This window comes from Prionailurus viverrinus, chromosome A2 (assembly GCF_022837055.1).
Source record: "Prionailurus viverrinus isolate Anna chromosome A2, UM_Priviv_1.0, whole genome shotgun sequence".
In the NCBI taxonomy this organism is placed as follows: Eukaryota; Metazoa; Chordata; class Mammalia; order Carnivora; family Felidae; genus Prionailurus; species Prionailurus viverrinus.
Genome location: NC_062562.1, coordinates 48,047,202 through 48,064,299, shown reverse-complemented (window position 1 = coordinate 48,064,299; position 17,098 = coordinate 48,047,202). Strand labels below are relative to the sequence as shown.

Below are 17,098 nucleotides of genomic sequence, written 5' to 3'. Positions count from 1 at the left end.
CTACCTCAGTGGTTCCAATGGTCATAGTGACCTTCTTCATTTCAGCCTACTCTCTTCTCATTAAGACTAAGGAGAAGAAGATTAGCAAATTAGGATAGTATTTTGAAAATAGTGCCATACTTCTTTAATGAACAAAATTATAAAAATGAAATTGTTGATTCTGCAAAATATGAAAGGAACTCTAGTACTTTATGTCAATTCTTTAGAAAACCAATCTGTGGCTCTTAGGTGTATCTTCCAACCCAGCCCCACCCATGACAGGACCACATTATGTCATTGTAAATGGAAAAATCAACAACAATCAACAAGCGAAGTTACAAGCCAGTGAAGACTCATAGGTTTGATATAGACAATAGAGCTATGTTATTATATGTTAAAATAAGGTAACATGAAGTACTTACTCTAAAAACAAAGCAATCTGAAGATTATAATTTTTAGAATAATCCTATAAAAAGAACCAGCTAGAAAGTTATTTAGAAGGTTTTCTTTATAAGGAAGCTCTCTGTATATAACTTTTAATGCACTATTGATGAGCACAATTCAACAAAACTCAAATAAATATTTGCAGATGCACTATAAAACTATAAAAAGAAAAGCACAGAGTTGGACACTACTGGGATAAAGTTGCATTTCAGGATAAGACCCTACACTTGACCTCAAGTAAATTAACATGTAATAGAGTGGATGAGTCATGTATAGAATGTAAGAATGCTAAGAGGCCAAGGTAAGTACCAAAAGTAACATGTGGGGATTCTTAAGGAAATAAAATATTGGTTAATTGATTGAAGAAAGGCAAAAGGGAGTAATTTCCCTTTGGTCTTTGAAAAGGGCCCTTCCTCTCCCTACTAGTACTGAGGCAAGGACAGCATGGGATATATAGGAATATGAGGATCAAGACTTCTCTTAACTAAGTGGCTGGAAGCATATTTTTTTACCAGGATGTAGTATAATAAAATTTACAGGCCATTGAGGTCAGAGAGACAGAGGTTTAAATATCAGCTCCATCTCTTGCTGTGAGTCAAAATGCTTATTTTTTTAACACCTCAGTGTCTTTATCTGTAAAGTAGGGATGATGATAATCAGGTCTCCCACCTGAATGTGAGAACAACATGATATAGTACACATACAGGGCCAAGTTTGGTGCCCAGCACACAGAAAGTGTTCAGTATGGTTAGTTAAGTGACAATGATGGCAGTGATGGGATGGTGTTGACTCCACCCCTCCAGGACAGGTCTGATGAGGAGAAGAGCTGAAGGACCTTTGGGGTTCATGAGGCTTTATAAGCACTCGTTAATAAACGTAAGGTGATTATTCAAATAATTATGTTCAACTTAAGAAAAGGAAGGACATCAGATTTGTTCAACTACTTAATAATATTAGTAGTACTGATAGTATTTGTGGAAGTTAATAAGTATTAAGTGATTACTGTATGCCAAAAACATGCTAAATGCTTTATTCACTTACTACAATGATACTATACAGTAGGTCCTAATATTATTATTCTTTTTATCAACTGTAAACTCACAGGAGTTGCAAAAAACACCTAACATCTCACTGTCAATACACAATGGAAAGGAGTTCAAATTCAGTCTGCCTGACTTGTGCTTAATCACTAAAGTATGAAAATAACCATTTTGCCCTTTGCCTGACTTCTCTACTGAGGCCTGAATATTTCTTTAGTCTCCCGGATGAACAGAGAAAATTCCTTGGCCTCAACATCCAACTACCCTTTCCAAACAGGAATTGTTTCAATGAGCAGCAGTATGCTGTCTCCAAGTCCATCCACCTTGAGGACTAACGATCAGATACCAGTGGAAGGAAAAGCTCTGTCACAACCCTACTCTTAAATAGAAACATGGCAGAAACAGAAATGGTGGGGAGGAGATAATGAAATGATGCATTGGAGAGATAGTACCTGGCATGGTGATGATGATGATGATAATGTTGATAAATAGACCTTGCTGTGCTCTAGCCATTGTATTAAGTGCTTGGCATGGGTAATTTCATTTAATCTTGAAGACAGTACTAAGAGGATGGAATATTATCGTCACCTTATAGATGGGAACACTGAGGGGCAGATAATCAGCTAAACTGACCAAGGTAATATAGTTAGCAAGTGGAAAGCAGGAATTTAACCTACGCCCAGTGCCTACAATCTTAACCATTATGCTACACTGCCTTCTGAAGACATAAAAATTCCAGTGATCTTTCCCATTACCCAGTCCCATACTGCAAACTAAAATAAGTCTAAGAGAAAGAGACAGCAAACTTGGAGTGTGACACCTGACAGAGTGTCAGTCATTTCAAAACAATGTACTTTTATCATATGGTACAGTTCTTGTGATAATCTTTACAACCCATTTTCAAGAAACAGGAAGCAAAGATACATCCCTATTTACAAGGAAGATGAGACAGCATATTTGACATTGGGTTTAAGTGTTCCAGAAAATGTGGTCCCAGCAGGCATACATGCTAGTAGATTTTCCCCACCTACCAAATCCAGAAGAAATCTTTCATTGCTATGTTGTTTTTCATAATCCCTCTCTTTTAGTGTCTGCCATTCATCCTCTGGCCTCTTCCTTTCTCCATTTCTGTATAGAAATATGCTAAGAGTGGTTTTGATTTGTATTTCCCTGATGAGGAGCAACGTATGACAATAAATTTCATATTAAAAAAAAGAAAAAGAGGGGCGCCTGGGTGGCGCAGTCGGTTAAGCGTCCGACTTCAGCCAGGTCACAATCTCGCAGTCCGTGAGTTCGAGCCCCGCGTCAGGCTCTGGGCTGATGGCTCAGAGCCTGGAGCCTGTTTCCGATTCTGTGTCTCCCTCTCTCTCTGCCCCTCCCCCGTTCATGTTCTGTCTCTCTCTGTCCCAAAAATAAATAAACGTTGAAAAAAAAATTTAAAAAAAAAAGAAAAGAAAAAGAAAGACACCAAGTGTATGTTCTCTGATGTGAAAAGGGTGTGTTATGACAGGGAGCCATGGTGCCTGGATGTTGGGTTTTTTTGTTGTTTTTTTTTTTTTCATCTTAATTCTATTATGCCAACTCCACTGAACTTAATTATAGTGAATACAGAATTACACAATTACCCTCTGTTCTGTTCTTCAGATGCTATATTTTGATAAAATTTACTACATGCTGCTCTCCCCCTGAACACTAGAAACGGATGTGTTGATATAAAATTTGTTATAATTGCCATTAAAATATAGCTTACATAATGACAGTGTTAAAATACAATTATAGATGTGTAGAGACAACATGGTCATGCATTTTTTAGTATAAGGACATGCTTAGACCAGTATCCGATAATCAAATGAATAAGGAACAGAATTTTGGATAAGCTACAAAGGCTGTTAAACGATTTGTAAAAACCTAAAGGGAGCTCAAAACCAGTAAGATCAAATTTTCCCCACCGTGTATTCAATAGCAAAGTGAATGGAAGATATGAGATGCCCAAGGAAGTGATTAAGTCTGTACCCATAAGGATATTATAAGACAGGCCCATTATTTTTCCTTGAATACCTGGGTCTCTGCTCAAACTCTCCTATACAACTGACCTTTGAACAACATGGGTTTAAACTGTGTACGTCCACTTATATATGGGGTTTTTCAATGAATACAGTACAGTCCTGTAAATGTCTTTTCTCTTCCTTATGATTTTTCATAGTAATATTTTATTTTCTCTAGCTTACTTTATCCTCAGTATACAGTGCATAATACATATAAAAAAACCAAACTATGTGTGAATTAAATGTCTATGTCATCACTAAGGCTTCAGGTCAATGGTAGGATATTAACTTTTAGGGGACTCAAAAGCTCAGTGTGGATTTTCAACTGTGTGGGGGTCAGTACCTTTGACTCCTACATTGTTTAAGGGTCAAATGTATACCAGTGATGCAAATCCCCAACTTTTATGTTATATAAATTGACTTAAAACAATTGTGTCACAAATACTGTTAAAATGATTGTGACATCACTTTGTTCAGTTCTACTGCAAAAACTATAGGATTTTTTTTTTCATTTCAGACAATTGTCTTTAGCTAGTAGTTATTAAATTTGGGGGAAATACACAGTGTTAACCACATTATTTCATTTAATCTTTAAAATAGTATTCCCATGTAGTCATTCTTAGTTATCTCCATTTTATGAAAATGTATCTCTAGTTTAGGTTTTTCTTCATAACTGCAGACTTGTATATCCAACTGTGCATTCAGCATCTCTACTTGGATGTCAAAAAATTTCTCAAACCTTCTACCTCCAGATCTGATCTTTGATCCCCCAGATGTGCTCCACTCCAACCCTCTTCCATCTGAAGTGATAGTAATCCCAACTTTCCACTTGCTCAGGCCCCATGTCTTGGATTCACCTTGTCCCTTTTCTTCCTTTCACATCTCCCATTCTATTTACCAGGAAATAGTGTCACCATCTTCCAAATGTATCACTTCTTGAATCATCTGCTGCTAAAATCCTGGCCCAAGCCACCACCAGTCATCTCTTAAGCACCTGTAATCACCTCCTGAAATTATCCCTAATTCCACTCTTTCCCCCATCCTCAATACCACAGATGACATTGTTTTAAACCAACAGACGCATCATACTAAAATCCCACTACTCATTGCCTACACTTATGGTAAGACAAAATACATGTGATGGCTTCCAAGGACTACCAAGGCTTCCCAAACTGCCCTGTCATATCTCTAATCTCAAGCCCTCTTGCTTCCCCTTTCTCTTCCTGACTTACTCAGTCATAGTGGCATCTTTGATGTTCCTCCAACCTGCCAGGCATATTTCTGCCTTAGCGTTCTGGCACTGGTTGTTCCGGCTGGCAGGGGATGGTCTTCCCCTAATCCATTCTGACAATTCCCTCACTTCACGTCTTTACTCAACTGTCACCTTATGAAATCCACCCTGACTACCATAGTTAAAAATAGAACCCACCTGTACACCCCCCAGGACTACCAACCCAACATTCCTCATATGCTTCATGTTCTTTTCCATATTCCATAGGGTTCATCAACTATCCTACTGTAGGACTTATTTATCACATCTGTTTCCTCATGAGAGTGTAAGCTGACAGAAGAGTAGAGATAGGAGAAAGGGAAGAGGAGAGGGGAGGAAAGACAGAAGGGAGAGGGAGAGAGAGGAGAGAGAGAGCACACTTGTCTCTTTTAGTCACTGATATGTCCAAGCACAAAAAACAGTGCACAAGAGGGATGCTTAATAAATATTTCTGGAAAAAAATACAGATGAGGAAACCAGTGGTAGAACTCAAAAAGTTTAAGTAAGTTCCTCAAGGTTGTATGGCTACAAAAAGGTCACAGTGGACTTCAAACTTGGGGCTGACTAACCCCATAGCCCACTACTCTTAACCTGTCTGGTATATAAGTCCATGGCATTCCTTGTTCACCTTAATCAGAGCCATAGAAATTCTCACTCCACTGAATAATACTACTAATGTGTTCTCATTGTGTGTGTGTGTGTATGTGTGTGTGTGTGTATGTGTGTGTAATATTTTCCATTTAAACAAAGGAACAAAAAGAGTGAAATCCAGCATGGATTATTATGGTAATTTTACAGTAAATTTAGCAATAGTGACATTTAAGAAATAGTTATATTTAGTAATAATAGCATAATAATAATAAAATAACAGCTTTTAAATGTATTGAACACTCATCACATGCTAAACTCAGTGCTAAAATATTTCCATGCTTATTTTGTGCAATCTTTACAATTACTTATCAGACAAGTATACTTGTATCACTCCCATTTCAAATATAAGAAAGTTGATAAGAAATGTACCTGTTTGATCAAGGTGAGACTGGTAAAAAGTAGTGAGGATGAATTTAAATTCAAACCTAACTTCAGAATTTTGTTCTTCAACCCTACATGAAAATTCTGATGACTCCTTTGATAAAAAAGTAAGTTTTCTCCAGGAAAACATCCCGCATTATGTCTGCCTGTGCTACTACATTCAGAACACAGTCAAGTTTAAAACCCGATAAAAATGTTTAAGTAGTACTTTAACAAATGGAAATATTTTCATCTAAACAATAAGGTAGAAAAGCAGGCTGAGCCCTTGAAGTGGCTTCGTTGCTATCTTCCAACAAGAACAAGAGAAAGGATTGGCAGCCACAGAAGAGAGAGAGCACAACATCCAGAGATGGAGAGTTCTGTAAATGACCAATTATAAAACTATTTAGCTGTAGCACTTTCGTAGCAAGAGGCAAAATAATCCATTAAACTGAAAATTCTCCTTCCCCTCACTCTACGGCCCACATAAACATTAATGTTGCATTTATTAGGATGTATTTCCTGTGCTCTATCAACTTGACTTTCAGCAATTGTATTAATACAGTCCACTCGCTTTGCACATATATCTGAATGATGGATTTTCCCACTTGAGGTTTGTAGAAAGAGTAGAGTGAATGAAATGAAGTTCAGAAAGAGCCATCATAATCCATAATGATGGGCACTGAATCAGGACCAAAAAAAAAAAAAACACATCTTTTCTCTTTTATTTGCATGGACAGTCTACTATGTATTTATTTCCTACATACAGGGCTACCTGTTGAATAATAGACAACAACCATATTTCATTTGGGGGTGAGGATTTGTGTGTTCAAGTTTTAACAGACCTATAGAATTAATCTCATTGTAGAACTGAAATAAAATATTATTTCTTTCTGGAAATAGGTGTGGTTAAGCAATCAGCCACTTTGATGTCTTCAAATTTCACCACAGTTTCAGGGTAGGTGAATTATAATTATTTTAAGTATTTCTGCATTCGTGCAAGAGTTGAACAGCATTCGTAGTGGTTGACAACCAGGGTACTGTCAGATAAACCTGAGTGTGAATCTAGACTTTGCCACTTACCAGTCATGTGACTTGGGGCTATGAGAATCACTTTCTTCAGCTGTACGGTGGGGATGATAATACGTCTTTTGCAGAACTATTGTAAGAACTAAATGAGATAAAGTATTTATAGTACATGGCATAATGGCTCCTAGCAAAGATCAAATTATTAATGTGGTTACTACTACTGTTATTGAAAAGAAATTAGAGCTTTGGTTCTCATAAAACAGATATGTATACTATATTGTAACTTCACATTATTTTATTTTTGAGCTTATAATATAATAACTTGATTCAAGAAACATTTAGCAGTAAATATAATTGAAAGGAAGTTACTTGTCAAACATGGAAATATCATAATCATAAATGCTGCCATAATATTCTTCTCAGATATTTACCTGAACAAAGATTTTGTTTTGCTTTTGTTAGGTGCATAAAATACATCTATTTACTGTGTCATTTGACAAAAGGTCCATGAATTCATTGGTCTGAATGTATGTTGCATAACTGTCTTCTAAACAGTAGTCACATATACAGGTTAGTTGTTGGAAAAATGTGTTTGTGACTGTTCTTTTTTGTCTACTTTAAGTAAAAGGGGAAGACAAGTAGTTAGGCTTGATGCTTACTGTAGAGTGACCCAGGGGTTTAATGCATTTTGTACTCCATTATGCCAGGAAAATGCTGCTCTTCCCTGGAGACATCAACAAAAGATTTGCTGTAATGAAGGGAAGCAAGGATGGTTCTAAAGCTTCCAAATAGGAGGCCTATATGCTGCACTCCACATCAGAAGTGTTCACCTTCTCTCTCAATTGCATCAAGATGGGATAACAAATCCTTCATGTTAATAAAGCAAATGTTGAGAAGAGAGGGAAGAATGCAGAGTTCTGAATATCCCACACCTGCGCTAGAAGGATTATATTTAATGTAAAGAAAATATCTTATATTATTTCTCACTTAATGGATGCCAATCAGCAAGCCTTACACTAAGCTAAGAAATCGCTTGTTTTGGCTAGGAGGCTGTTGGGGTTTTTTTGTTGTTGTTTTGTTTTTGTTTGTTTTTGTTTTGTTTTTTGTTTTTTTAGTGTTTATTATTGAGAGAGAGAGAGACAGGAAGAGTGCAAGCAGGGGAGGGTTAGAAGGAGAGGGAGACACAGAATCTGAAGTAGGCTCTAGGCTCCAAGCTGTCAGCAGAGAGGCAGAAGCGGGGCTCGAACTCATGACTGCAAGATTATGACCTGAGCCAAAGTCAGATGCTTAACTGACTAATCCACCCAGGAGCCCCTGGCTAGGAGACTTTTAACTGCACATAGCTGAAAACAAACTGAAAATAGTAGAAGGAATTTTGATTAATTAATTTATTTTAAGAACAAGTGCTGAAAATTCAGGGATTCAGCTGATTCAGATATAGTTGGGTTTGAGAGTTTCAGAATATCAACAGGGCTCGGGCTTTCTCTCCATTACTCAACCCTGCCTACCTCTGTATGACTTTATTCTACAGAAAGTCTTGTCTTGTGTTGAATGGCCACTGGGAGTCCCAGAGTTGTTTTTCCCCAGCTTAGAAATTCCAGAGAGAGGAGCCAATTTTCCCATTTTCCTCTGACAGAAAAGTCTTGGGGAGGATTCTGGCCAAGGTCAGATGCCTACACCTGAACCCATCACCTGCTTTGCTTGCGTTCAGTTACTTGGGCCAGGGAGGAGGCAGAAAGTCCTTATTTGGCAATTTTCCAAAAGAAAGCCTGGTGTTTTTGCAAGATGAAAGGGGACAGCACTGGATAATGAAAGCTATATCTGCCTCTATAAATTCCACAGTTCCTGCTCCCTGTCCCAGGTCTTCTGACGATGCAGTAAGCCAACCCAGAAGGTCATTTTCCTCAACACCAGCCTTGATATACATGACTAAGAAGCACACCAGCAAAAGAAAAAGGGGGAAAAGTCTGAATATGAGAAATGAGCTAGACTAATATTAAGATACCGGTGAAAATATTCTTTAAAAGTTCCCCCAAACTCGCTCAAAGTTCAAAGTGGGAGCCAGAAATATGACATCATAGAGTTTGGACAAGAGCAGGTTTTCTCCAAGCAAACTACGACCTGAAGAGATTAAAGACTTAGAAACATTTATTTTTAACGAAAAAAAAAATCAGATGAAGTAACTGAGGCCTGGAAAAAATAATCAATTTATTTAGGGTAACAAGACTAATGAATGGCAGGAATGAGATTGGAGTGCACTTTGTGTAATCTGGCTATGGTCTTTTAAGGCCATGACACAACCTATATATATATAGGAAATGGAGCATTTATGGTTTGTTATACTCTAAGAATTTATGAAAACAAAGCAAAGGCCATCATTATTTCCATTATTTTTGAAGAGAAAAATTCCCAAAGACATCTTAATCTTATGGGCCTGTATACATAAAATATAAACGTGGAGGTATCTTCAAATATAGTATGTGCCTGCCTCTATTCCTTCCCTCTCTGCTCTTTTCAAAAATGCCCCTTTTAAAAATTGCCCACTCACCATCTGTTAGGTAAATTTCCTGAAACACAGTAAATGTGGAGGCAGAGATTGTTATAGAGCCTATTCCAAATGGCACTGACACCTGTATTTATGAAATTTTAAAAAGAGTAGGTTAGAGTTGTTTAAAAAAAATTCCTACTATAGTAATACCATATCATCCTAGGTGCCCAGTTCTACCCAATTATGTAAGATGGACAGAAAGAGAGAAAAGAGGGAGCAAAAGAAAGAAGGAAGAAGAAAACTAGTATGTATATGTAAAATGCCCTGGAAGTTTGAGATTATGTTCAAGCTTCAATGAACAGAAGGACGACATTTAGAAATTTACAAATGTATTTCATTTATGGTATAAAGTCCACAGGTTTAGATCTGCAATATGCTTCCACAAGAGTCAAGTTGGCCACTTTTTCCATCTAGTTGCTTTTGAAGGAACAAAGCAACTGAAACAGATGCCATTCAATTCCAAGTCTATGGCTTAGACCATGTCACTGGCCATGAAATATTGTTCATTCAGAGTCAGGATGTAGCAAAAGTAATTTATACTCTCAGAGTGTTTGCTCTCAAGTCAATAACAGAGAAGCCTTGAATAAAAACATGCCTATTACTTTCCACTATAATATATCTTACTTATAGCCCATAAAACAGTGGTCAGGGGAGATTTATCCTTTGGACACCATATTATATAAGCTCTCTACTTTAAGCCATCCCCACTCTGTGATTATTTTTTAAATATGTTACTCATAGTCAAAATTAATTTACATTTAATCTTTCTTAGCATTAGGAGAGTATTATTTTGTACAGGCTCAGAAACAAATCTCCAGAAATTCCTCCCTGATGTTTCTCTGAGGCTGAAAATGCATTGCAGGGTGGTTGCAGTGACTTAATTCTTGTTGGCAGAGCCCTGGCCACACACTAATTTCATTAGCCTCAAATTCCTAGATTTGAAAGACCCAGGGGACATCATTCCTGTCCTCTGACATGTCATTTACTAATCAATTCAGTGTGCATATAGAGGAGAGAGAGAGAGAGAGAGAGAGAGAGAGAGAGAGAAAGAGAGAGAGAGAGAAAGAGAGAGAGAGAGAAAAAGAGAGAGAGAGAGAGAGAGAGGACTTGTTCAGCTCACATCTTTGGTCTGGTAGACCAGCAGGCAAATGAAAATTCAAAGTCATAGACACTATTTATATCTGAGGAGTCATTCTTGCCCAGGTCCTAATTTTCAGGAAAGAACTTCATTCCAGTTTTTTCTGACAACAACATTAGTTACATTTATTACTATCTCATTACTCCTTCCTGTCCCCCACCCCCAGTGTGTAGTACTTAAGTCACTAAGTCACTAAGTATTCCTTCCTCCAGCCTAGAAGCTTATCTCACCGTAATTTTTTATCTCAAATGATAGGTTTGGCATGGTTCCCACAGCAACCTACTGGGCCCTGGAAAAGAAAACTCAAATCTCTGGAGAGCTAAGAATTCAATCATTTACAGGAGCTTCTTTTATATAGGACAATCTTAATTGAGCTGAACCCTGCAGTCCCAGAGAAGATTCACCTACAGTTCTTTCCCTCTCTCTCTAAATTGATTGTGCTTTGGAACAATGGGTCTGTGTACCACTATTCTCTCTATTCATTTTGTAGGCTTACAGAAGCTGGGAAATTAGGGATTAGACTTGCATGCCCAGAGCTCCTACAATCACGTGCGAAAGAAAAAAAAAAAAAAAAGGCTACTGGGAGAGACTGTTGGAATATATAGCTATATATTCCAACAGGGGCAATGGTGAAGCAGGATACCCACACCAAGAGTTATACCCGGCTTGTAGCACAAGCCACAAGTTGGTGCATTCTTCCTGCTACCCAGCCTCTTCTCCATAAATGCAGGTGAAAACTGGGGGCTCTTTTTCCCTCAGCTGTTCAATCCAACATGAATAGCTGCAATTTGCAAATTAGAGGAAAATGACAGTGTTTTCTCTGAATGGTTGTGGTCCCAACCCACACTAACATTGGCATTCAGTTCCTTTCTTCCCAGCCCAGGGAATGGGGGAATAAGGCAAGCTATTTCTTTTGCTCACAAGAGCCTCAGGTTCACACACCAGAGGAAGAATCAGCTCCCCCTGGAATCTTTCTCAGCAAACACAGTCCTTCAGCCTGCTCTGCAATTCCTCTCCTGACTTGAACATTGCACTCTTTTTCAGACAAACAGGCCCATCTGCAGTACTACCAGTGCTCTGAGTAAAGAGAGGAACAGGCACCAAAATAATTTAAACATGTGAAACACCAAATATGCCTTTGACCCCCGGGGCTCCGGGCTCACAGGGTTGTGAGTGGCCCTAGTGGTTCCCAGGTGATCTCTGACTTCACTTTCTCCTGCAGCACTGCCCTCTTAAGTTGCCAGGCTTTAAGCTCAGACAGGAAGGAAGTGCTTCTGGGTTTGGCTTACAATAACCCAACCTCTTCCCAAAAGCATCATCTCAGAATGAAGGCTGCCCCCAAAGCATTTTTCGGGTTTGCAGATATCTAGGGACTCCCACAACAGCATACTCCAGAAGTGTTAGGGATGTTCAGAAGATCAGAGGGGCCATACCAGGCTGCAGCCTTGGGCAGGCACTTGTCTTTCTAGTGCACACACAAACTTCACACTCCTAGGTGCTGATGTGGTGACAGTTTGAATCTCAAAAGGAATCCCCTTCAGAAACCCAACACCCTTTGGGAAAGCATTTGGAAGGGAGCCAGTTCGTTAGATATGGGGAGCATAAGGACACCAGGGTTAGCCAGAACATCTAGAGAAGGGATTAATTGGGTTGGGGCACTACCTGGCAGGGAGAGAGCTGTGCATTAGGAAAGGATCATCTCAAGACAGAGATGAGAAAAAAAAAAAAAAAACAAAAACAAAAACACCAAAACCTTGGGGGTGGGGGTAGAGAGGAAGAAAAGAATCAGAAACTGAAAGAGGGAGAGAGAAGAAGAAAAACACAAAGGAGGGAGAAAAAGAAAAAAAAAGAAATAGAAAGACGGAGAAACAAGGAGAAGGGAACCCACAATCACACAGACCCTGGAACTCAATTTCTTAAAATCCAAAATGCATCAGTTTATACCCAATGCAGCACAGGAGCCACGGGGCACAAAATGCGGGAGCGGGCGGAGAGAGAGCACTGCAGTAGAACCCACCGCTCAGCTGCCCCGGATCCGCCTTCCTCCCATTTTCGCCGTTGCCCTCTGGCGCCCGGAGCAGGAGGGCGGCCGGCATTGCTCAGCGCACCCTAGTGCCTCCCTCCAGGCGCCTTCTCGCCTGGCTCCGGGAATCGTTTTCGGAGCCGAGGGAAGGGTTGGGGGGCTGTGGTAGGGAGGTCGTGGGAAGGATGGGCGGAGGGCGGAGGCAGCGAAAGCGATTTTGTTTCGCAGTTAGCATGAGCTCATCTCTGGGCTCTGAAGTGACAGGAGTAGAAAGCTGATCGCCCAGCTCCTGCCAGTGGCCGGACTGCAAATGCAATTTAGACGGTGCAAACACTTGCCCAGAGCAAATCACCCGGGGGTCACGTCTGCGGGTGGCATCTCCCCACTTGAGGAGCGTCCCCGCGCCTTCCGCCCCAAAGCCCTCGCGGAGACAGGCTACAGGTCGGGAGATCCAACCCGAGACAGATGGGCAATTGACATCCACGCGTAGGTGAAAACCTAGCCCTCGGTTTAAGAAGTGCCTCCCTAAGCTCTTCTTGAAATTTTCCAAGCGAGCTGCGGCTTGCCGGGTGGCTTGGGGCTGGGAAGCTGGGGAGTTGAGAAATGCCCAGTTTCGAGGCGTCTTCTCATCTTTCATATTCCACGAGCCCAACCGGCTCTCACAGGAGCCCGGCACTTTTACAAGCCTGTTTTTGGACCATATTTCACTCTAATGCAAACCCATTTAAATCATCGCCTTGTTTTTCGCAGATTGCTTCTTGTAAATGGGGCCATAAATCCAGGATGTCAAGCCGGATGGAGTGGAGCGCGGACAGGGGAGAGATGGAAGGGAAATGAACCAAGCAGGGAAGGTACCTCCTCGGGTGGGGTGGGAGGGATTCGCAGGATCTCCAGGGTGAAACTGCGAGAAGGCTGACCTGACCCCGCACCCCTGGAGTCCAAGCCAGCTTTTAGGATTAAGAGCGCGGGGAGCTAAAGCGCGCTCTGCCCCGGAGGGAGCGCCTCCCTACCTGGAAGAGCCTCAGGATGTTGGCTACCATGATGGAGACCGAACTCCCTGAAGCCCCAATCACTCCAACTACTTTCTCCGGCTTGACGAAAACCGGAGGCTCGCCGTTGGTGCAGCGCACGTCGGAGGTGTCCTTCTGGATGAGCGCCTGGACGAAAGTGAGCGACTGTTCGAGCGCGTAAGTGTCCCTGGAACAAGTGTCCAGGATCCGCGCGCCCAGCGTCACGTTGGGCAGCAGGTTGGGATCGCTGTTGATCTGGTCCAGGGCGTAGAGCATCGCTTCCAGCCTGTGGATCCCGTTCTCCCTCTTGATGTCGCCGCAGGGCACTCCGCTAGGACCCTTGGCATGCACCGGGAACAGCCCCCCGAGGGTGACGTCCCCCTCGATCCGGATAGAGTGCGGGGCGTACATCTCCTGGCCGCGCGCCGCCGCCGCCAGCGCGCACAGGAGCACCTCCAGCACGCAGCAGGGGAACTTCATCAAAGTCAGGACGCGGAGCAGCTTCCCCAGCTGGACCATGCTGCTCCGGCTGCTGCGGTGGTGGCGGCAGCGCTGGAGGGGATGGTGGCGGGCTCGCCGGGGTCCGGGCCCCTTGGGGTGAGGTCCTCCGGGGAAGCCCTGAGACTCCTGCAGGCACGGAGGGTGGGGGCGCCCGGGGAGGGGCAGCCAGAGAAGATGGGGGGTCCCGCGGCGCCTGCCAGATTGGGGCTCCGTGCGCTCACGGGTTCGCCGGCCCGCGCGCCGCGCTCGCGCTCCCCGGCTTGCCGCTCGCGCTCTCCAACAACCCAGCACTGGGGAGAGGGCAAGGATTGCTATCGCTTTAAATGGTCGTTCGGCTCCCTTTCCTCCTCCTCCCACTCCCTCCCTCCTTCGCTAGCTCTCCGACACTCCCCACCCTTCCCAGAGCCCGTCCTCCCCACTGGTTTGCATCATCACGCAGGGAGGGGCTGCGTGCTGAGGTAAGGAGGGGGGAATGGGTGGGCGGCAAAGCAGGGAGTGCCTCCGACTGGGAGTTTCGCGGTCCCCAGGGAATCTGAGGATTGCAGGTCTCAGGCGAGGGCTGAACTCCCTTCTTACGGTAGAAGCGTCCAGCTCGCCCGCCTGCACCCACTGGCACATTCTAGGCACGGGTGGCAGCAACCCCAGGAGGGGGCAGGGATAGCTGGTGCTGACTGCTCCCAACCCTGAGGTCGCGAACCCTGGCTGTCAGATCCCTGAGACTGCGAGCGAGTCGCTAGGTAGAGAACGCAGTGATGAAGGGGAGGTGGGAGATCCCACTCTCTACTACTAATCCGTCTGGACCAGTTTTTAAGAAAGACACACGTACACACAGGAGCCTGATTCATGACTTAAAGAACCTTTACCCGGAGACTTCTTGCGGGGGAGGGGGGGGGGTTGGGGGTAGGAACCAGGCACCGGACAAGCTCTTAGGAAAACACGCCAAGAAACGTTAGGAATGTAAGTGCACCCTGGTCTTCAAGGGTTACTGGGGGGCAGACAAGGATGAACTGAGGTCTCTAGCAAATCTGTGGTGGAAACCTCGGACTCCCCTCTTTTCATTCTATCATCGCCAGAGATGTAACAACTGAGAACTCTGCAAAGCGCACTTTCTTCTCTGGTGCTGACAGGTATAAGGCTCCCTCCTACCCTTTTCCAAAGATGTTTCTGGGCTGCTGACAGGTTTTTGCAGGCAGGAAACAGCAGGAAAGAGGTGACTGTAGGAGGAAGAAAGGCAGGTAGAAGTCTCCCAGATGATCCAGATACCTTTCTCTCTTTTTCTGGCTGGAGATTTGGTAGCTAAATCAGGATACCAGGACAGGCTGCAGTGCAGTTAGAAAGCTGATTTTCAAAGGTGTCCTCTCCTGCTGGCTGAGACCGAACTTTGGCTATTAAAGCAACAGGTGGCCCTAGTTCTTATATGAAGAAAGGATTATGTCTCTGTCCTTGGTACCAGAAGGGACTCAGGATGGTTAACTCCTTTCTTGCTGAGGTTTTCTGTTGGAGTGCAGCAAAAATATATTATACAGATTTGAGAATGGAGAGAAAACCAGAAGCAAGGCTATACTGGTTGCTGTTGTTGTTACTGTTGTAAGAAAAATGTCCTAGTACAACAAACAACATAACACACACACACACACACACACACACACACACACAAAATACAAGGTCAGAAGACTGGTAGTGGGTTGTCTCTGTCTCCAACTACCTGTGTGTACTCAGCATTTCTGTTTTCCTGTCTAGGTTTTAGACAAGAAATAATGTGTGAAATACTGAGATTGAACAGGATGCTCTCCATGTTATCCCAAATCTTCTGTTAAAACAGGCCATATCCCTTTGGCCATGGGGCTCTTTTTAAGCCAATATCCTCTATTGCTTTCTGCATAGGAGACCAGTTTTTTGATCTCCAAAGAACATTACAAACATTTCCTGCTATAGAGAACTTTTTCCCCCTTGCTTACCATCTATTCCTCTCCCTTATAGGGACGATCCAAGCCATCAGTTTCTTTTTGGATAGGCCCTTCCTCCATGTTTCATACTTATGATTTGAGAATGGACCCACTATCTTACAATTTAGGACTGGTGACTGGCTATTGTAATGAGTTCAAGGATGAGAATAGAGCCCAACCAGAGCTATGCATGGCTAATCCCTTGACTTTGGCTGCAGCACCTACTATAGTATAACAGGGTTACCACTATCCAATAGACAATCTGTGAGTGAGTTAGAGAAAAACAAGGGGACCTCCCTTCCTCAAACTACTTCAAGTGTATCTTATGGAAAATGTTACACTATTCTTATTTTTAAAGAACACAACATTATATGGTCTTCAAGTAAACAGTGTTGCAATTAATATACTGATCTATTTTTGTATACAATGTATCAATCAGTCTTAAATAGGATGCACCTGCTACAACCTTATGCTGTCACAGCCCCCATTGTTTCCTATCAGTCCTGAAGCTGTAAGGATATAAGCCTGTAGCTGTGCTAGGAGCTTCCACATAAACAGAGAGATATCTGAATCCTATAACAAGAGATGTAAGAGAGGGAAGAAGGAAAGGAGAAATCAGGCTGGGGGTAGAGGGAGATAGGGGTCTGATAAAAACATCTGAACTCTTGGACCCAGGCAGGTCTGAAAGATTGCCTCTGGATTTTTTTCAATTTTATAGTATTTTTTTCTCTTGTTTGAAACCAAAAGGATCTTCTAATTCACCTGTTCTAAAACACTGGCTCAAAAAGGATGGGAGAGCTAAAATGGATAACTTAAGGTACCATCAGCTAATTTGGAAAGGGAAAGAGAAGCAAAGCAATAGAAAGGCATACTTGGGAACACAAGTACTATGATCCTAGAATTTAGGTGGTAGTGCCTCAGGCTGTATTTCACAGAGACTATATCCTTATTCAGTTTTTAATTTAAGGCTATTTATTAGGAACTCAGTGAAAAAAAATATTTGAAAAGTTGGGTAACAAGTAATGTCACTTGATTTTTCACCTGCCCACGTCCCAGTCCACGTTTTACTCTTCCATTTCCATTGTGCATTTGTGATTGCTCAATAAATATTGCT

General features: G+C 42.2%; 1 protein-coding gene across 1 annotated transcript in view; it reads right to left on the bottom strand.

Moving 5' to 3' along the window:
• Positions 1–14,056, bottom strand: part of GRM7 (glutamate metabotropic receptor 7) — an 862,204-nt gene extending 848,148 nt beyond the window's left edge. The window contains exon 1 of the mRNA XM_047851063.1: positions 13,538–14,056. Coding sequence (XP_047707019.1) covers positions 13,538–14,056 — 519 coding nt within the window. The remainder of the gene's footprint in view (positions 1–13,537) is intronic.
• Positions 14,057–17,098: the final 3,042 nt, after the last annotated feature.